The sequence below is a fragment of the Micropterus dolomieu genome, linkage group LG20, assembly GCF_021292245.1.
Source record: "Micropterus dolomieu isolate WLL.071019.BEF.003 ecotype Adirondacks linkage group LG20, ASM2129224v1, whole genome shotgun sequence".
Lineage (NCBI taxonomy): Eukaryota > Metazoa > Chordata > Actinopteri > Centrarchiformes > Centrarchidae > Micropterus > Micropterus dolomieu.
This window is the reverse complement of record NC_060169.1, coordinates 33416024-33438372: the sequence shown is the minus strand read 5'-3', so window position 1 is coordinate 33438372 and position 22349 is coordinate 33416024. Positions and strand designations below refer to the sequence as shown.

Below are 22349 nucleotides of genomic sequence, written 5' to 3'. Positions count from 1 at the left end.
GTCACTACACACAGCCACGATGATTGGCCAGGCCTTGAAAAGAGTGCCACCTGCAGATGCTGAAACAACACATAGTGATATTAGCACCAGTGATAAAGACCCAATGAAAAGAAAAGCACAGTACCATGCAATTATTTTTTATCAATATACAGTTTCACAGTTGTCTTTCAGGTCATATTGGTGGAGGAGAAGCCTTGTGATCTTCCTTCTGTCTGACAGTACACCCCAGGGTCTGGTGTGAGGTCATCTTTATCACACAGACCTGGCATGTCTGCATTGGCTGGCAGTGTAGATAAAAAATAAAGAGAGAGAAAAAAATAAATAAAGGGGTTGTTTTAAGTTTTTCTAGTGACTTTTGAGCCAGTTTCTTCCAAGGCGGCACGTAGTATCATGCTCTTGGGGGTGAATAAAAATGGTAGGCACACAGAGACACTGAGAATTTCAATGGCAAACAAGCAGCATGTTTGTGAAGAGAACAACAATCTAAAGCCTCCAGGGAGGAAACACGCAGGCAAAGATAAGGAGGGACGGCTGAGCAGGAAAACAGCAAGCCTCGAAAGTGCTTACTTTGCACTGGTGCACACTCACATTTAGACACACACACAGCCATTACTTTCTTTGTAACCAAAAGATGTTTTTATTAACACTTTTTATACATCCACAAAACTAATATACACAATAATTTGATTTACATAAAATTTCACTTTAGAAAATAAAAAAGTGCAAATATCACAGTCTAAAAACTCACTTACTGGAGATGAAAGAAATGTTTTAACCAAATTTAGAGTAGTTAAATACTGCATTTTGGTCCATTTTGATAATTACTTGACCATTATTACATTTTATGTGAATTATTGTGACTGAATGTCTGAATACGGTCTGGTTTAATAAAAAAAAAAATACATGCAGCTATTATCTTACAATGCATACATAATGCATATTAAATCTTGTTATTATGCACAATAGAGCAATACAAGACTCATTGAGGCTCTATAAGTCAATTTAAAAAAGTGCTACTTTAAAAGAGGTAAAACATTAGATCCAAAACAAAAGCTTACGCAGTACAAAAGTAAAACTAAAAAGCTTATCTAAGGTTCAAGGAGAGCTTCAATAATAATACATATATATATATAATTTTTCTTTACAAATAATACAAAGGAAATCACAGCACAGCAACCTGATATCATTTAACTCCCCCATGTTTCCCTATCTGGAATTAAAACTTATCCCCAGCTTACAATTTAAAATCTTAAATAAATTCTTTCCCTTCTAAAACTAGACCCAGTCTAGGTTTTGTACAAATATAGGCTCCAGGCCTGTATTATGAGTTCCTGAGTGATGACGTTGTTGTTTCTCCACTGTCCCAAAGAAGAAAAATCAAATAATCAAGTTATCTGTTTTGGCTACAAAGTGGATGGAGTTGATTAAAATACTTCCAGCAAGGCGTTAATATTTCGCTAATTGACAGCCATTTGCTTTATGCTCATGAGTGCCATTTGTAGCTCAAAAAAAAAATATCAATGACTGCTAATAGACTTTCTAGGGGTAGAAATGCTGACCTCCAATTTTATCGTTACCTCGACAGTAATACTGAATTAGTGGGTCTGAACAGCACCAAGAGGTAAGTGACTGAAAGTCCGTTTGGTCTGTGAGGATATGATGATCGCTCATTGGTTTTTGGAGTCACTTTGAACTTGACTCTACAGCTGTGACAGACATAATTTCAATTTAGCAAACAGTGAATTTAGAGTGGCAGTCAATGGTGGTACATTTACTTTAAAATACTGTACATAGAAAGCTTGACTGCTGCAGCATTGTTTTTTTTTTCCCTCTACTGTACGTTTTCTTTTCAAAGGCCCATCTAACTCTTCTCCTGGGCCTGTAGCATGTGTTGTCTGGTAGATCCAGTGCTGGTGCTGCCTAGAATGGAGCCACCAGCATGTTTCCGCATCCAGTCCAGCATGTAGAACCGCAACATCAACAGGAAGCCTGGGGGAACAGACCAGAACCAAGGTTCAATGCTTTGCTTTCTTGAACTTCCACCTAAAAGCTCTCTGAATATTATTTAACTGTAGAATATTGTCACTTGTTTGATTTGATTTGAAACAAATGAACCTTCACTGTAAAGATGTGAGCTAAATAAAAAAAATAAAAAAAGTACTCCACTGGCCTTCTTAGCTGTCACAGGATGCTGGTATGTGTATCCAAAACAAAAGACAGAGAGCATTTCAGATACATTTAAGTTTTGCTCTGCTGATAAAGGAACAGTTTGCCAATAATCCCTGCTTTTCCAGGAAGTGGGCAACCCGCTCTACGCTGTGAGCCACAGAAAGTTTGGCTTTGCTTTAGATTTAGTTTTGGAATTGCCATTGTTTTACACAACAATGCAGTTTTACTGCAATAAATAAGGCGCAGGTAACATAATGTCAAAATAGTGAATATGTGAAGATTTGTCTAAATAAGGTATTCAACACGTTGGCAAATACCTTTCTAGATGAGAAGATCTATACATCTCTTTCTCTCCATATCTGTGCACTAAATCTGTCAGCTAAAGCTGCAACCTGGCCAAGAAATAGTCCGGCACATAACCCCAAATAAAATTAAAAAATTAGTGAGATTTAGACGTGCTGGCAGGTGGAGGTGTCTACAGGACAGAACCAGGCTAGCCTTTTTCCTGTTTCTAGTCTAGCTGAGCTAAGCTAGCCAGCTCCTGGCTGTAGTTTCATATTTAGCAGACAAACATGAGAGCGATCGATCCCTTCATCTAACTGTCAACAAGGAAGCAAAGTGTATTTACCAACATGTCTAACTATTTCTTTACACATTATGTGTAAAATCCTTATCTGATGTAAAATTCTAATGAAACGACTGAACATAGGTCCATGTAATCTGTAGATGTAGGCCTATAGAGTAACATTAGTCATGGCACGTTAGCCAGTTGGTACAGAAAATGATCCCACTGAACCACCATTGTGCAGCAAAAATAGGGTTAATAAGTTGCATTTTTTGGACTTGAATCAAAAACAAGTACGCTGCATGTGAGAGGAAACAGCTTTTCTTCTGATAGGCACCAGTAACAGAAGGCCTTGATTAACCATGCCCATTGTCTCATTCCCACACTGATACAATGGGCCACTGGCTCAAAATACACAGCCACCAATCTGTGAGGCAACAATGAAAATAGCCCTGTCCAAAGACTTGCTACATGTAGGTGGCGATGATACATGTTGCTTGTTTTGGTTTGTTTAACGCCTTTTTTCCCTTTGGACCAGTGTTTTTGGACCAAATGCCATATAAAGTCTGGTGACACCGTTTAATGCCTGAAAATGCCAGTCTCTCTCCCGTTGTAATAGTCCTGTGGTATGGCCACTTATTAATGAGAAAAAGAACAAACCTTCCACACAAGTTGACAGAAGCCCAAGCTCCTCATGAATATAACAACACAATATAAACTCCAAGTGCAATCTGGACTGACTGAAACCTGTGTGTGTACAGTAAACCACAAGCTCAGACCTTGAAAAGAGTTGAGGATGCAGAAGAGAAAGAGGACAACGTCAGAGAGAGGCCCAAAGTCCAGGAAGGCCAGACTCCAAGTTGTCCCAAACAGGCAGCTGAGGCCCCAGATGCTGAGAAAAGCCACACGATTCTGCCTCCATTCATCCCTGATGCGGATCTTCCTATAGACCAGGATGAGCATCACAACGCCAGAGGATACCAGGATGACCAGGGCTGTCACACTGGTGAAGTAGTGGGCCAGCAAGGCCTTTTTGGTATTTTTCATCCAGCACCTGGAAAAAAACGAATATACTCAGAGAAGGAAAAGCAAGTAACCTCAAAGAGAGACAAATAAGATGCCAAGTTTCCTTGAACATTACACCACTCCTCTGCTGTCACAACATGGGGTGTGTGACTTTGTGATTTATTGTGCTTGCTTTTATTTGTACATTATCTAGGCATCACTGCACAATGTTTCTCCACAGTAAATATCTTGGTCCAAATAATCCTGCTTACATCAGATAAGGACTGGACATGTCATCACTCGACTCCACCTCTCTCACTCCATAAATGTCACCTACTGCAGCCAGGATGACAACAGGAACAGCAGGGAGAACTGGAAAAGAATTTGCAAAGGTCATATGTTAATCTCATCTTTACTTTAAATGTACCATGAAGTCTTTTCTTTTTTTTTTGGAAATGTTGCTTCACACACTCACCGAAGCCGACCGGATTCCATACATAGGGCTTTGGGGAGGGGCTGAAAACCATGCAGACTAACCAGAAGGTGTGGAAAACTTCTATGCCCATCCAGGTGAAGGAGCTGAGCAGGCTATAGTGGAGGCCCGCCCCCACCCAGGGGCACACGCTCTCCCCTCCCGTATTGGCCAGGACTCCAGTAAAAAAGAAGAGCAGATAGAGGAAGGCAAGAGAGACAGCTAAGCCCAAGTGGATAGGTATGGACTGCTCCTTCGATCGCCTGCTAGAGGGAGAGTGGAATGGAGATGAATGGGTTACTTTATTGTTAATAATGACTTATATTTTTTGATAAACCGCGTATGCAAAGTAATATTACCTCTTCCTGCAGAGATAAACAATGAGAGCCAAACAGCTGAAAAACGACACAGCACAGCCCACAAATGTAATAGCAGTCAAAGCCAGGAGGTGGCGCACTGGGCGAGGCTCCACTTGCTGTCGAGACACAAGAGCAATGAGCAGAGCACCACAGGCCTCACACACCAAAATATGAGTGGATTTTTTGAATGTTTGCTCATTATAAACTGATATGTGTCTCACCACTAGCACAGTGAAGTAAGTCAGATGGTTACAGAGGCACTCCGTGTGTTTTTCTCCCTTCGGTTTTGTCTTACATCCGTCCACCAACCACCTGACCTGCAGTGGATCTGCACAAAGAAAATAATAGGTTTAAACATACTTAGTTGTCATCTATGGGAGTTACACTAAATCCACACGGACACATAGATGCATTTTGTATGAATATTTTTTATGCTTGGTTCTGAAGGGTTCCAACCTTTCCTGGTGTCCCATGAAACACATTTCCTTGGATGCGTTTTCTGAAACAACGAGGAGAGATAGATGTGAGCTGTAATCATTTCCCATTAAGTTTCAGGTTACTAAGTAACCACTTCACCATTTGATTTATTAGTAATTTAAAGAGCTGCCACAGAGTAATAATGATACAGATTTACAGGCATTGCAGAGAGGAAGCAACACGCTAACCTAAGCATATAAACGCCATTTGTTTTCACAAGATGTGAGGTAAGTAAAGAAACCTTCAAGTGGTTTGTGTACGTTCTCTGTGTATGAAGAAGACAGCTTGAGGCAGACGTCATGGAACTGAGAAGGAGCTTCCTTTTTTCTTAACAGCATCCGCAGCAAACCCACATTTGAGAGGTTTGTGAGTTAAGAGACACATATAGCACGCATGTTACATTAACAAAAGAACCTTTGATCTGGACGTGTTTCAGTTTTAGAGAAACATCTGAGTTCTGCAAAAATATCCAACTCTATTGTTTATAAAGGCAATATAGTTCAATGGCCACCATTAAATAGTGAGCGAGACGTGGACCACAGAATCCCTTCATTTAGTTAACCAAATAATTCAATTGTAATGTAGCATCAAATACACGCTAAATTTTTAGTGTTCAAGAGATTCCCTACCGTATTTTGAAAACTGATTTAAGAATAAAGTTTGAAAGTACAGATTAAAGACAATAAAAAGTGACACTGATCACGCTTATACAGACAAAAGGGCAGAAAAAGCAAACCAACGTACAGGTATGACATCATGGTGAAAGTCAATCTTCACTGGCGCAGACAGATTAGTGATGACCTCGTTCTCCACAGTGATTCCCACCACATCATCAAGAACCCTGGACTCCTTGTGACCCTCCTGGAACACACACACACACACACATCTTTACCTGTCCCCCATACAATATAGCCTACACCAGTCTTTTACCATCCCTGTCAGCAGAAGTGGTGTACTGTTTCAAGTCTAAGCTCAGATCAAGATGTTGAAGGCCAAATTGAGTTGTACCTGGAACAGGGAGTTGTTTTTGAAGAACGTGCAGAGGACTTTGCTGGTCTTTTTCGCAGCTTGTTTTAGAGCGGGGGGGATATGGACAGTGATAGTAGACTCTGCAGATACACGTTCAGGGGCCTGGGAAACAGAACAGATACAGAGAACATTGCACAGTGAGAGACGGCACATTGGGGGTTTGGGTCGATTCACTTTCAAGTCAACACATGAAAAATGAACAGGAGATACACTCGCCACAAACAGGCTAATCATATCAGTATCAGTTCTTAATGATTTCATTAAATACAGGATGTGGGAACAGTGTCAACAAGGACATGACGTGCACCACCCCGCTGCTCTCACAACACCGTGCTGTACAGTTATAATTGGTAGATGTGCATGAGGATTGCTGGGCACTTACACAAATGGCCCTATTTTAAGATAGTTTGGAAGAAGAATGACAGCTTTCAAAATCCATCCTCTACTTGTCAGTAAAATGTTGGTATAATTCACTTTCATGTGGCTAACCTCTCACCTAGTTTCTCAACTAAATCACCACTACCCTCAGCTTAAATAAAAATGTTGAGACAGTTACTCGTTCAGTGGGTTAAAAACCTGCTATAAAGGAAGCCCCTGATTAAAAATGGACGCACACAGTCACAGGAGCGAAGCAGCCTACTCATTTGAGCTGTAATATACTGTAGAGCAGAGACAAGTCAGTCCACCGCTACAGGGAAAAGAGACTTTGAGTGAATGAAGGAATATGTTCGTGACTTCATTTCAGAATCAACTGATTAGATCATAACTGAGGCTTTGTACACATCGCTGCCACAGACTAAGAAACGTTAACCTCTTATTTAATCTTTGTACTAGCTACAGCAATCTCTGTTTTCCTATACAAAACTAGTTTTAGGAATAGCATTAAGTTATCAAGTCACTAACCAAGTAATAATCAGTATTATGAATGACTATATATATGGCTATAAATCACTAAAACATGCTGTTGCATGCATGCTGAAAAAATCTTCCCTTTTAGTCCATGGCTCCAAACAGGGATAAGGGCATATATAACTTAAGTTTCTGTTTGTGTCTCAGAGGAAATGTGATTCATTTTTTTTGAATATGCAGCTAAAATGCAACTAAGACGGAACTCGTGTGGTCACAGCCTTAGCTTATGTGGTCTGTATAGACTACAGCGTAGGTGTATGACATTGTAGTCTCAATCCTGAAATTCGAAGTTCATTTTTGACCAAAGGACGGCAGTTTAGACGTTGACACGACGATTGAAAGCTCCAGAACAGCTACTAAATGGACCTTGTGGTCTTGACGTCTGTTTCCAAGGTCCAAAATGAACTTTGAACATCAGCTTTTAAGCAAACATGGACATGAAGACCTTAATGTGCTGGAAATGGAAATTTGATCATCTACAATTCAAGATCATGTCATGCTTTTCTAAATGGACCTTGTGGTTAGATGTTCTTACAGACCTTACAGTAAATCAAAGTCAACTTTCAACTCTATTTCTGTGCATTTGTCTTACAGGCGATTTGACGTTGTAGCCTCTGAAATTCTCCTTCATGTCCACCTCAGTGCTGTGAGCGCAGGGATGGGACCTCGCAGTGTCTTTACTCCTGGAAACACATATTAACACACACCACCATGATCTGGTCAGATGACAATTTAAATAAACCTCCACCCTAACCTAGAATAAAGCTTAGCTTCCTGTTTATGCTCTTGATTACATAAAGCTGCACAGCAGCGGGCTTAGCAATTAAGACAGTCATATGAGGAGTGATGTTGATAAAATAAAGACCATGTCATGCTACTTCAGCAAATGGGATGGTGCATTTGAGAAAAAACAGAGAGGAAATTACATGTTGACTTGGGTGGGTCCCTGGTTTGCTTGATCACATAATGCTTCTGCAAAACAACAAAAAAAGAGAGCAGTTTTGAATTTGACATGTTAAACTCTGAACTGTGACACTTGAACAGTCATTTCTTGACTGAATCTTTGGATTTTGAGTTGAATGAAGTTTTGACACTTTTTATTTGAAAGTTTATCCATCCATCCTTACATACAGAAGGACATTTTACCAATCAATGTGAAAAACTTATTAGAGGAGAAAACAATAAAGCAAATTTTATGTCCAATCAGTAAAACCTTTATCTTGCTAATTATATTCCTTAAACAAATACCATAATTTTTCTCTTACTGCAGTCGGTGGAACTTCCATTGAACGTGTAGGCTGTCAGTACTTTGTCGGTGATTACGTCATTTTTGATCATTCCATTGGTGATGCCGTATGGTGCTTCGGGGGTATTTGCGCCATGAGACAGATCAGTGCAGCAGGACCCCTGCAGGCTGGCAGGCCAGCACAGAGTAAGGTTATTTCCTCTGATCTGTACAAAAACAGAAGAACAACAAAACACAAACAAATAACCAACATTCGTTAAGGTCTTCAATGGGGAATGCAACTAAGGTACAGTAGCACACAGTGCTGTATGTAAAGTACACATTACACACTGTTCTCGCAATTATGCTTTTCACTTGGTGTCACTTGAGTCTTGCACATTTCATGTACATGCGCTTTAGTAAGACATACCGTATTACTATCGCACTTTCAGATCTCATATTGTTTTCACACCTTCTACTTTATAGAGTGATGAGCTTTGAAAAGGCAACATGTACTGTGTTACTGAAAAACCTCGGTTATATTAGCTTGGTATCCTCAACAACATCTTAATCTCCTTCCTCCTTCTTCTGATTTACCTCCAGCTTCAACTGGTCCAGCAACGGCTCCCAGTACAGACAGAAGTGACTTTTCTCCTCTGAATCAAGCCCAAACTTCTCCAGGGAAATAACTTCAGACCGCTTGCACTGGGCTGTGATCTGTCCATTGATGGACAGAGAGCTCCTATTGGCTGAGACTGAGATCCCATTACAGCCTGTGGACAGGTCGACGTTCAGGCTCAGGGAGCCGTCCCCATGGAGCCAGGTGCCACAAAAGTTCAAGTACAGGTCATTTTCACTTGACCCTGAAATAAACAAAAGTCCACACACATTGACAAAAGATGGCTTGATGTTTGGTGTTCTGTTAAATGTAACAACATTATTTAAAAAATATTATTCAATAAGAATTGTATGCGCCATACTGAAACAAACACTGGCTCTTCGCATACAAACCCACAGACAGACCTGTCTCTTTGTGCTTCACACTGTTTTAATACTGATTTTTTGATTAATATAGGTTTCAGAGTGCTAGGGACCTGTTATTTATGGCTCCATGGGGGGCCTACACTATCAATTGTATTTAACCTATTTAACTAAGAATGATAGAGCTAGAGACTGATGAAATGAATTTCTTGGGACCACTGGGTAGTAGGATTAGGGTAGTTTGCTCTTAGGGCTTTCTGTCTGTAGGTTAGAAATTATACTTCAGATTGCATGTGCCTCATTTATTTGTAGTATTTATTTAGACAATGTGTTAATACCTCAAAAATTTGCTTAGTGTTTGGGCCCCTATGCATAAGCTTCAGATAAAAAAGGGTGTCCCTTTTCACAAATCTGCATTATTTCTAATGATTGTAGTTGTATTTTAATGTTTTGTGAAAAAACTAAACTGAACTGAGCCGGGCATCCTGCAGCGACAAAGACTAAAACTAACACTGAAACTAATAAAAACTAAAACTAAGCATTTTCAAAAAATAAAAACTAAACTAAACTTGCAAAACAACGTTAAAAACTAATTAAAACTAACCTGAAATTGAAAACAAAAAGCCAAAACAACATAAAATTAAAACTAATGAAAAATCCCAAACTATAATAACCTTGCTTGTTTCAAGAGTTTTTTTTGAAACAACATTCTTTTGGGCTCAAACAATGGCAAATAAGATTTTGGACTTGTGAAATGACGTTCAGAAAAAAAATTCAAAGCCTGTTGACACCTGTGAAAATAGTGTGTAGTAGAGAAATGACTTTACTAATTACTACTTTAGGTTCACATGTCTGTGAATGCACGGTTCTTATTCACGTACACGAAGAGAAAGGAGCCCTTACATAAAAAAAATTGACATAGCAAATCTGCTGTTCTGAGACATTTATCTGTCCATCTAGAAAATCTAGATCTAGATAGAAGATAACAGTACCAACTCCCTGTCTTCTCGCAGCAGACCACATATTTTCCCGCCCGATAAGCCCTCAGTAAAAAGTACTAAGCTGTTAGTATTCTGATTGACTGTTACAATATTAACCTTTAGCTGCTAAGTCAGCTGTAGCAATGTGAAAATGCACAAATTCTATAACAGTGAGGTTTCACAAAGACAAAAAAGAACTGCTGACTCTGACCACCGAGTGCAAAGCAAACAAAATAGGTTCTACTACTGCTGAAACTGTCAGTTCTTTGAAATTAAGACTTTTCTTTTTACCGTTGCTTTTAATTAAATATTTAACATTTTTCTATTTACCACTGCCTTTAACTAGTAGATTGAAAACTTCCACTGCACTGTAACTTTTACTGTCCTGTTTTCTTTTTCTTTGTTTTTAGCTTTTTACCATTGCTTTTAATTAAATATTTACACGGTGAGAAATGAGTAGGTAGGTAGTAGGAGTGAAGGAAGTGGTCTTAAATCTCGCGCCAGAGTGATTTGCAGGAACCTCTGTCCACCTGTAAACGCGCACGTGGGTCCAGAGTATAACTGGATCAAAGTGGCCTGCGGACAGACATGTCCTGGTTTCTCTGTAGTGTCCGAGGGTTTTTGGAGTTTCAGTGGACCCAAAGATTGCTATGGACCCGAGTACAGACTAGCTAGAGAGAGTAGATTAAGTGTACTTCTCTGTTTATTCTCTTTTCAAAATAACTGTAACTCAATTATTTGCTCAACCCCTCTGTCTGTTTTTATTTTCCATTTAACTCTTAACCCTGATTGTACACCGCACTGTAACTTTTATTATTTTTTAATGTGTATTTTTTCAATTTCCCTATGTTGCTTTTAAACTTTGTTATATTTCCCTGTTGCTTTTATGTTTTGTGTAAAGCACTTTGAATTACCTTGCTGTTGAAATGTGCTATACAAATAAACTTGCCTTGCATTCTATAAATCAACAGGTGTGGCATGAATCACAGTCAAACGTGTCCTGCCCAGTTAGGGGTGTGCTACAGCACTTTTGGTCATTTAACGGCCAGGCTTGCCTCATGTAGCCCACTTGGATGCAGGGCAGGATCAGAAAGAATACATTATAGGTGGGTATGTTGGAAGCTGTGGCAATCATGGCCAAACACGATCTGTTTGGGAATCCTGAGAGTTTTCCTCAGATGAAACGGGACATGTAGAGTTGCAAATATGAACACAGCAGCTCAAATATACTGCCAAGAGAAGGTGATGTTGTTTTTAAAAGTTAAATTCACGTGTCTGGTCATTGGTCACAATAACAAATGATAAAAGTGCACAATTTGATTTGGCATCTCAATGACTCGTATAATAACCATGTGCCGATAAAAACAGTTCACTTCAGATGCGACTTTCTACACCTCAAGTCGGTGCACAAAGTGGTTAATATAACATTTAACCCGGACAATGTCATCACATCCTGTTGATAAAGACAGCCACAAGTACATGTACTGTGTGTAAAAAATGCAGACTGGTGAAGATGAAGCACACAGCTGCTGCCCCTAAAGCGTTTTGGACTGAGAGGATTGGTAGGAACACACTCTTTTTTTCACGAGACTGTGTGAACTGTTTACGATACGTCGGTCTCCAACACGCCCGTAGATTAATTGTAAACCAGGTTGCTGAGGTTTATGTGATGAGCCTTCAATAATTCACATTCGCGCTCCACGCATGCTGCACCAACAGACATGTGTGACACTGAAGTCACACATTTAAATTACAAGTGTGACAGAATTCCTCTTGAAACTAAAATCTGTGAGCGTGTGTAACACTGAGATTACAGGGTGGGTGGATTTTTTTCAGATATAAAACCACAGATATGATTATAAATGATTTATCATTTGACAACCTAAAGTTCTTACTGATCCATACTGGAGCCCATTTAACCTGCTTTAAGATACTGACCCTTGAAACTGCACTGGTGGCAAACAGAATTTTCTTTATGTCTTTATTTTCCTTGTTCCCAACTCCCACAATGCCACACTTCTCATGATATATTAAACATAACACACTAGGACAACGGGGTCATTAATTGTACTTATTTACAACTTTAACTTGAGATGTTGCAGCGGTTTAAAGTCACTGTGTTTTCTTCACAAACATGCAAATGTACGCATCAGATCATCTACCCCACAGAGGAAACATCTGGTGTACGTTTGAAGTTTCTATCAATTATTGCTTTTGAATGTCTCTCTTTGAATATCCCGACACATGACAACATGTACCGCATACAGAAGCAAGCACGGGGGAGCTGCAGTGCGTAGCGACGCAATTGTGCAAATGAATAAGAGGCAAAAAATGTGGTTATCTTACCTGTGCAGAGGAGGGTGATCAAGATGAACACAACATTCAGATTATCTGTTAGTCGAGGCTCCATTGGTAACAACTGCCAAAGAAAGTAAAATACAGTTGTAAAAGAGGAACATACCTATAATTTATTTCTGCATAGGCGAGGAAACACGTCAGTCGGCAAATAAGAAAATCCCACCCCTGCTGATAAAATGAAGTAAATGAAAAAGCTTTGTGTGTGTTTGCTGCCAGTTTATAACTGTCAAAGGCAAAATTTCAATGAAATACAAGCATATCGCTTACATTCTTAAACACACATCCTATATAAAACAAAATGTCCCTATCTAGAGGTAGCACAGGTTTGACATAATACGTTTTTTTAACGATACTGTTCTTATCCAGGCGCCTGCTTTGTTTTTATATTATTATCAATGAATACAAATGAGTTCAGGTTCAAAATACACAGATAACTTTCTGTGCTGTTAACAATGGAAACAGTCTTCCCCCGGTCAGTCCATCACCCTATGTACAGCAACTTGATTTTTTCTTGCTCCAAAGAATAAAGTAACATAGCTGATATTTGCTGTTTCGATATGAATACACAGCAGACATTCCAATATTTAGATTAGAAAAGAAGACAATGAAAAAGTGTTGCATCATAATAAACTTCAGTCATGTCATACCAGACAGAAATGTGTCAATTAACCACACACGCAGTTTTGTCATTTTCAATTTCCACCAAAAATACCAACTCATTCCAGACAGTCTGTTCATCACGTGGGCTTTCAAGGTTTACTTGTTGCCCACGTGACAAACCACTTCCAAGCTTTGTCACAGAACTGGCACATTCACCCACGGTTACACGGTGCAATCTAAAATGCAACAAATAAACACTGACTGTGTAGAGTTACTGTAAAGTATGTGTGACAGGGAGAACTTGTGTAGAGATGCAGATGCTGATTTTGCAGGGGAAACAGGGCCGCCGCGGTTGTCCTAAAACATCACAAGACAGACAGGAACCGGCTGAACCACAGACAAAGCAGAAAGGCAGCAAGACAAAAGAAAAAAAGACAAAAAGAACAAGAGACATACGTGCAAACCTGCATAGCCTTGGTCGGTCATCTGGCTATTTATAACTACGTACTGCTGCAACACACACCTGACACTTGACCAGTACCTTGGACAACCGCACAGCGACGAACAGAGAGAGGCTGATAAACACACACACACACACACACACACACACACAGGGAAGGATGTTTAAGCAACACAGAGCAACAAGCTACAGTGAATGTTTCTGCTCTGAAGACATTGCAACACTGTGTGAGGTAGCAGAAGGTACGTAGATATTCAAAGTGTGTAGAACAGACCAAGCCCTGGTCCCACTGAGGCTAGCTTTCAGGCTTATAGCTAAACACCAGGTTTAACTAGTGTTAGCATTACCAGCCAGACTCACAATTTGACAAAGGCTACAGCTGCCTAATTAAACAATTAATCCCAGTTCAGGATTAGACTGATTTTCATTTGTTAGGCTCATTTAGGCCACGCTTCCACATTAAATCCAGTGTTATCTAGCCTCCTGTCACCCATCATCTGATAACAGGCGCAGAGCTGATGGCTCATTTCAGAGAAGGCGAGGATCTCTAACGGGCCCTTATACAGTGGCACTTTCCCTCCCCACACTTTTATTGTTAACAAACACAGGAGGGAAACAGAATTCAGCAGACAGGCTGCAAGCTTTTAAAACTCCCTAAGAAATGGCGGGGGCCCTATTAAATTGGTGGAATCAACAACAATACAAACAAGCCACATGTATTAAACTAAACAACACAAATACATGTTCAGTCAGGCAGACCGGGCTCAAGGTGAGACCCTTTGTAACTGGAGAGAACCGTGGGCCCCGGGCAGCCGCACCCTCTGCCTGAGGGTCTACAGTCTGACAAGTCTGTTTCTAGTATGACAAATCCAACTTCCTGATTATCCGCTGTTTATGGCGTTTACTTTTACCCGTTTCAAATGTACACTCCAGAGACCTGGAAACACAATTATTATTCAACCATTTGATTAATAATAAACTAATTTAAACAGAGCTGCTTTCTTCCTCTTAATTCCCTTCCCATTCTCTGCGAGGTAATTCTCTGCTACACTGAAGGGAAAAAGAGATAGAGGGCGCTCTGGTAATGATAAGGCCAGTTTGTAGTCAAGTGTCATCTCTATGTTAACCTGGGCTCTCTGATGCTACATACAGTAATTACCTACTAGGATTTCACACATTACGTTTTTTATTTCAGTTTGACTAAATCCTGTGTGTAAGTACTTCTGTTGCACTGAACATCCCCAGCTGAAACACTGCATAAATTTATAGTTTTATATTTTTAAGACATTACTTATTCAGTGCAAAATCAACCAGTACCATAGAGTATGAAGCTGTAATCAAGATGGACAAACTCAGAAATGACTGTATATATTGTTGGGAAAGTAATCTATCTACCTGTTAATATACGATTACATTATATAATATACTACTCTATGAATACACAATATGAATCTAATAAAAAAGGACAATATACTATAATAAATATGATAGCAACTACTTTCACTTCAGTAAAAATTCACAAAGGTTGAGTGAAACTGCAACTACTATTTTTTTCATGACATGACTCTGCTTTCTGGTTTTGGCACTTCCCTTTTTGACAATTTTTGGAAAGGTGCTAAGGTTTGAATTCACACTGGTTTTATGATAAGGAACTAATATATTATACACACACACACACACACACACACACACACACACACACACACAGACCAGTATAGTGGTTCAGCAAGCTACAATGGATGTAACCTGTGACTTCTAAAACCTGGTAAACCGCCATAGTAAATGTGAGACAGAGGCTACAGCCCAGACTGGGTTCTTGCCAAAGTGGCTCTACAGTACCCGAAAGAGTACACCATCGCGCAGCCCTGTGGTGGCAATGAAGACACAAATGTGGTGGCGGTCTACTATGTTAAGACATGCAGAAACTTCCTTTGCCCAGCACGAACCTACCCATCAAGGAGAGGGTTTATTCTACAGTCACAGTATATGTGGTGTTTTGTTGAAATATCATATTGAATTGATATTCTAAAATGTTCCAGAAATTCGAACTTAGTACTTAAAAAAAACTTTACTGGCTTTTTCAATCACATCTCACTGTCTTGAGTTTAGTTGTCATGTCGATGGCCTAAGAATGAACCTTCCATAACAACCGAGCAATCTCCATCAACTCACTGTGAGACGTGACTGGCGGCTCCAGATAAATCTATAAGTGGGCTTGGGAATGAGTCTTTTTTGTTTCATATTGAGAAACTGTTTGTAGATAACAGCTGGATAAGAATGTCTATTTTTGGCTAATTTTTTATTTAAACCCATAGATGTAAAGAAAATTATGCCTAAACATAAGGCTGTTTGCTGACTTTGGAAAACACAAATGGAATGGAAGTTATTTCAGGATTAGGATACATAATTAACATAATATGATCAGAATCAAAATGTAACTCCAATTTGACCAATGTTGGACTGCTGAAAGTTAAGACAACTTTTCCCAGATTGTCCACCCTAAAAAAAAGGCTCTCACGCCATTCTGTCCTGAACTGTTACAAATTCATAATACTTCAGCAGAATCTATATTGTAATAAAAGCCACTAGTAATAATACAAAATTACATTGTAGCAATTTTTGCATTGGGCTCAAAGCTGCATAGTAACTGGAGAAATTTAGACCAAACTGAAATAATGACCCATTACTCAACAACAAGACTGTACAACATTCAGCATCACACTGGTGGTGAATCACTAATGAAGCACTAATGTGTGACTCACGTCAGCCTTCACCAGTTCCCACAATTAATGCCTCTCTGACTATGTACTATTGATGAAGAAGACATCTAGCTGCACTGAGGAAAACAGTAAACCAGTGTCACCCCCCACACAGACAGTTATGCACACGTGTGAACACACAGTGCAAAGCTCAGTTCTCTAGAAATGCCCCCCTCCAGCAACACAAAACTCTTCTGTGTAAATGTGTGCCCTCTGTAATGTCCCACTTTCAAAGTGTTAGCACGCTGTAGAAATATTCTACACCGGGTATATTTGCTAAAACTGTATAAATGTAACATTTCCTTTGTATGGGGCTTCATAACAGAACAACTACTTACTCTTTCTCTGCTCAAACCACTATATTCTTCCTCTTATTCACAGCGTTTCAACTTGTTGGCATGACAAAAGTAAACTAACTCTCCCCCCCCCCCCCTCTATTGTCCCTGCACGGCGCCCAGGCATCAAGTCAGCGCAAGAATTTCCCCTTTTCTTTCATTTCCCCGTTCTTGTGTGTGCGTGAGAACGAGAGGCACTGACCAAAGACTGGCACAAATGGATGGATGTGTGTGTGTGTGTGTGAAGGACGCAGACTGGAACACTGCTCACATAGTGTAGAATTAGCATTTCTCATTTTTCAGTACCAAGCCCAGACTCATCCTGAAACTTGTTGCTCCGCTGCACTCGTCACTCCTACATACATACAGGATGACATAGAGCCCTGATATGTGTTCATGTGTGAGTGATTGCCGCCCACGCATGTGTGAATGGGACACGCCAATGTAACCCGGTGACCTTCCAGTCTGACGCTTTGTATTTTCCAGTAAAAGTTCCCCTGTGTCTTCCTATATCTGCATCATATAGGGGTCTGACTCACACCGTCGCACTCAGGCAGGCTCGCCTATATTAATCACCTTCACAAGTCTTTCTGGCAGCCAAAACATCGTGTGAGAAACAGCAGATGAGGGTGACAGACACAGAGAGAGAGAGAGAGAGAGAGCGCACGCAACTCCCAGTGTCTGAGCCGTTTGAAGATTTGATATGGAGGTAGAATTTAGGTAGAATTTTTATCTTCATCTTTAGCCACCGTCAGTTGATCAGTCCACTTTTGTCCAGAATTAAGGTATCTTAAAAACATCTTACCATTCCTGTAAAATTTGCCTAAAATGCAAATGCAAGTTAATTGAATGCTGTTATGTCTGTCAGCAAATAGGAAAGTCCCTGGGAATTTATTGCTAATTTGTTTTGAACTTAAGTTTTACAGGTAAGTCGCAACAATTTTGATTGTAAGTGGGTGGTCTGAAAAGGGCTCTTATTGTACCCGCTGTTGCGATTGTATCTTGAAATGGTTTGCATTGGTCGAGTAACAAAGATTTTTGCTTTCCAACGGTGTATCAAATGAGTATGAACTTAAATGTTAATGTAAATGCTCCGTATTTGTATAGCGCCTTTCTAGTCTTTTCGACCACTCAAAGACACTTCGACACGCAATCAGGGGGAGCCAGGGATTGAACCGCTGACCTTCCGATTTACGGCCAACCCGCTCTACCTCCTGAGCCACAGCCGCCCCCAAATGTTGCAGTGTGAACATACCAAAAGCCGCCACCAGGGCCTGACGGCCCGTGGGAAGGTGGTCCACTGACTTTTCCCATTACTGCCATCACGCATGCTAGCAGACCCTCATATACTAACACGCAACATGGTACACATAATACCTGCTAAACATCAGTATGTTAGCATCACCATTGTGAGCATGTTAGCATGCTGATATTAGCATTTAGCTCAAAGCACTGCTGTACGGAAGTGCAGCCTCACAGACCTGCTAGCATGTCACATGCCTTCAAATACTGACTGCCGGCAGTTGGCCAAACTATCAAATGCTGACTTGACTTTCATGCTACAGCTGCACTTCAGAACTTCAAATCCTTTACACATGACCTGTTTTCAGTAAAATAAGTAAGTTCACTGCAGATACCACTTCCTGCCCTTCTCAAAGATTTTAGGGCAGTCACATTTTCTGTGACTGATTTTTATGTCTGTCCTATGTTGCTGAATAATCACCTGAATTAAATATTGTCAGTTTTATTCACAGACTGTATAAAAGAAGTGTGCATAGCCACCACGAGGTCACCCATTGGTTTGTGGACTACCGTGTTGAAGACTCGAGGGTGGCATTTTTGCTGTCACAGAAGTGAACATATTTGGAGCTGGGGAGGGGATATGCATTGCTACGCCCCTGTCCTGATTCACATGTCACCGTGGCAGTGACTTGTCAATCACAAGGTAGCCCCACCCTAAGGCCCCGCCACCTGCTCTTCTGAAAACACCCAGCAGGGAGCGCTAGGGTGCGTTTTGGAGGTGCGGTGTTCCCCCCCCCCCCCGAGACGCTGTGGTTGCTATGATACATAATTTCCATGGAGGCGACGTGTTGCAAGTAGGGTAGCCTACTTAATTTTAGTGAATGTAAAAATGTCACCACAAAGTATGGAGGCCTACTTGCTCTGGCCCTTGCTCTGCATGAAGAGAAGGCTGAAACATGAGAGCACAGACTGTCCCGTAAAGCATCCCCTGCTTTATGGTCTATTTTACTCTACGTGGGACCATCATTTACTAAATGAGCATCATGCTGTATTGAAAAAGAACTGAAACTAGTGACTGAAACCATAAAGTCATTAGGAAAGTGTTTACTTGGTAATAAAGTAAGAAGTAGGCTTATTTTCTCATAGGGCCCGTGTCCACCAAAGCGAAAACGCCACCTGCTGTTCTGTCAACGCCCAGCAGGGAGCGCTAGGGTGCAGTGTTTTTTTTCCCCGAGACGCTGTGGTTGCTATGATACATAATTTCCATGGAGGCGACGTATTGCAAGTAGGGTAGCCTACTTAATTTTAGTGAATGTAAAAATGTCACCACAAAGCATGTAGGCCTACTTGCTCTGGCTCTTGCTCTGCATGAAGAGAAGGCTGAAACATGAGAGCACAGACTGTCCGTACAAGGGTTCATGAGATTTTGCGGCCGAGGAAACACCTCGGCAAATAGGCACATCGTTTCATTCAAGATCGGATGTACTGTGATTGCACGGCAGGGTAAAAAGTGACAGTGATGAGCGCAGCGTTTTTCCCCAAAGCTGAACATTTTTCAACTCTCTGCGACCGGAAAAAGACGCTCAGCGCCTCGTCACACTCCTGGCGTTTTTACCAGCTTGGCCATTATAAAGAATGCAGGTATAGGTCATGACTTCACTTTTCAGACCCAGAGGCTACGTCCACTACTTACATGCATGCAATGCATATAATTCATGGTGTTAAGCACAGTAAAACTCAACACAGTCACATTGAGGAAATAGGTTTCTTTCAGGTTTTTCTTCCGAGGTAACACTGTGACCTCACTTTTTTTGTCATTTGTATTGTTGCTAAAGGTGCTGCCGCTGTGAGAAGATTGCACTGGACTAATGTTGTGCACTGCTGCCGACATGGCTACAAGATAAGATTTGCTGATTTACAACCGTGAGCAGTTCAGGACTTGTGTGTCATATCCTGTGCAGCTACTGAGGAGGCTTCTGAAGGTGAGACTCCCTGCTGGCCATTAGAAAGAATTCAGGTTTAAGGAACTTCCGCATTGGCTTCACCTTTCAGACCCGGAGGATATGCCGCTAACAACAAAGTCCAACACAAAGTATATTTTATATCACACATTTACAGTAGACTGAATTTGCAGTTTGGATTTTGCCCCACAAGAGTTTCAGCTCGCGTTTGTGCCACTCCTCTACAAGCAGCAGAGTGAAGGAGCAAAGAATGTGCATGGAAGAGTAATTCAGGGAACAAAAGCTGCCCTTTGTTGTCAGGCCTTAGAGCCAAAGTGACAGCCAGCATGAATAAGGGTCAAAGATCACCGGCTGGTTTGGAGGCTGTTTAAGCCAATGGTTAAAAGACGTTCACACACATACACCAGTACACACACAAACAGCTCTCACTCTTTGCACAACACTCCAACCACAAAATTATATTTTACAATTGTAAAATGAGTCAATTTCGATTGGTGGACGGTTCAAAATGTCTGTATTTGGATTTATTCAGCTCTTGAGAGTTTTCCATCAAGAGTAAGGATGGCACAGCAAAGCACAACACATCCACCTTGCGAAAACTGGTCTCTTTGCACCTTTCTTCTGAAGCAACACTCTGACCCCATTTGTCTTCTCTTTTTTTTTGGTTTGTGTTTTCGCTTAAGGTGCAGCTGCTAGGAGAGGACTGTGCAGTTGTGCGCTGCTGCCAAAATGGCCACAAGATAAGATTTGGTTTTTTTTTCCTGAGCCTCAACACAAGAAGCCACTGGCACGCCATGGCAGCTGTGAGAGACGCTGACTTATAGCATGAGCAGTTCAGGACTTCTGTGTGGGGAAAAAAAACAAAACAGTTTACAGTCATACACTGAGCAGCCACTGCGGAGGCTTCCGAAAGTAATACTCATTGTGAACCATGACCAAATTGAAATTGTCCCTAATAGCTTCTTCCTTCTCTGCAGATCCAACAAACAGCAATTCGCATCAAAGTTTTCAGCACAGAAACGTTCCAAGCTGAAGTGGAAGACTAGATGTAATATGGCTGATGTGGAATGCTCCCTAGGCTACACTTAATTTTCATTTTATTTTTCTGGAATTCTTTGTGATAGCCCCATAGTGATGCAGTGTGCGCATCTGCACGGGTGTGTGTATGTTCCTTTATCCGTATCTTGACGTCCCCTGTGAGGAAATTGCAGGAGCAGGTGGAATGCTGCAGATATTTCCTTCGGGGCTATGAATAAATCAATAAAACAGCACACACACAGATACATGCACAGACAATAGCCCACATATTATTAGGTCTGAATCGTGTGGGTCACGAGGTTCAGTTTGCCATCAGGGGTTTTCTTTTCCTCATTATGAAAAATGATGTCAGCACAAAGGAGAAGGGTTTTCTGCAAGTGCTTCTCTGATACCCCTGTGGTGCTTTCCAACACTGGGGCATTGCCCAGTTCTTTTTGGCTTCTTCACACTGTTTTTTTTATCGCTCTGAGTGAAATCTTCTGATTGTGCACAGAGGCACAGTCAGGAAACCACATACTACAACTGTAAAAAGAGCAGAGCAGAGCCATAAAGTCACTACTCCCTGCCTTTCATGTATCCTGTAGCATACAACACCAACATGACACAAAACATTATCTCTAACACAGGTAAGCTTATGAGGGAAACGAAAATAATACACAAGGCACAACTCTGCTACTGTAAATAATCAGGATGCCTTCATGGCCCCAGCCCCAAACATAACACATAACACAAACATAAACACACACACACAGAAATGTAAAAATATTGTCGAAATACATGTGAAATAAATTAATTTGTAAATGACTATGGTGGTGCTGCAATATAACACCAACATTGCAAACTATTATTCAATTTAAACGTAATTGATTAATTATTAGTCCAAAATAGTTTTTACAAAAGAAAAAAATATTTTTCCAGAAGAAAAATATCTGAACAAAATAGAATTTAATTGTGATACCATAATAGACAATAAAAGGTCACAAATGGAGGTGCTCATTAAAATCAGACGCTAACATGAATTGTATAGCATTATCACGTTATGGTGTCTGCAGCAACATGACGTGAGTATTTGTCCTTTGGCTTACCTTGAGTAGTTTTTCTGTCTGCAATCGAGGTTTCTGTTCCACACAAATGGGCACAGTGAGAAATAAAAGTTATACACCACAGTCACAACCTGGGACAGAGCTAAACTTCAGCCAATTACTGTTACATAAACCGGCTGACCAGAAGGAGAGAGACAAAAAACTTCACCAGAGTTCACTTGTCGCTTTTCAGGTAAATTGTGACGCTTGAGACGGTTTGAGGTATTTTTAAAATGGAGAGTCCGAAGAACAAGACGCGGGGCTGAAGCATCGACTGAAGCTGTTTCACACGGAGAATGTCAATGCGAGGCTATATGGCAAGCCATTAGTGCCAAAAAACGTC

General features: G+C 40.6%; 1 protein-coding gene across 3 annotated transcripts; it reads right to left on the bottom strand.

The window, feature by feature from the left end:
- Positions 1-613: 613 nt before the first annotated feature.
- Positions 614-22302, bottom strand: adgrg1 (adhesion G protein-coupled receptor G1). Of its 3 annotated transcripts, XM_046033148.1 has the most exons (16): positions 22176-22302; positions 22010-22042; positions 12518-12590; positions 8808-9073; positions 8251-8437; positions 7912-7957; positions 7578-7668; positions 6056-6178; positions 5792-5908; positions 5027-5069; positions 4792-4898; positions 4571-4686; positions 4215-4477; positions 4012-4111; positions 3514-3788; positions 614-1989 (listed from the first exon to the last, which is right to left on the bottom strand). In XM_046033148.1, the coding sequence occupies exons 3-16, from the start codon at positions 12579-12581 to the stop codon at positions 1862-1864; spliced, it is 1926 nt and encodes a 641-aa protein (XP_045889104.1). In that variant the 5' UTR covers positions 12582-12590; positions 22010-22042; positions 22176-22302; the 3' UTR covers positions 614-1861. The 3 variants fall into 3 exon arrangements, with proteins under 3 accessions (XP_045889104.1, XP_045889103.1, XP_045889105.1); XM_046033147.1 differs by having other exon boundaries at positions 22010-22297; XM_046033149.1 differs by having other exon boundaries at positions 4215-4474; positions 22010-22297.
- Positions 22303-22349: the final 47 nt, after the last annotated feature.

Coding starts and splice junctions, on each gene's coding strand:
- adgrg1 (XM_046033148.1), bottom strand. CDS start 12,581: ATGGAGCCTCGACTAACAGATAATCTGAATGTTGTGTTCATCTTGATC. Junction 6,179..7,577: donor GCTACAACGTCAAATCGCCT/GTAAGACAAATG, acceptor TCTGTTTCCCAG/GCCCCTGAACGTGTATCTGC. Junction 4,687..4,791: donor CTTACTTCACTGTGCTAGTG/GTGAGACACATA, acceptor GTGTCTCGACAG/CAAGTGGAGCCTCGCCCAGT.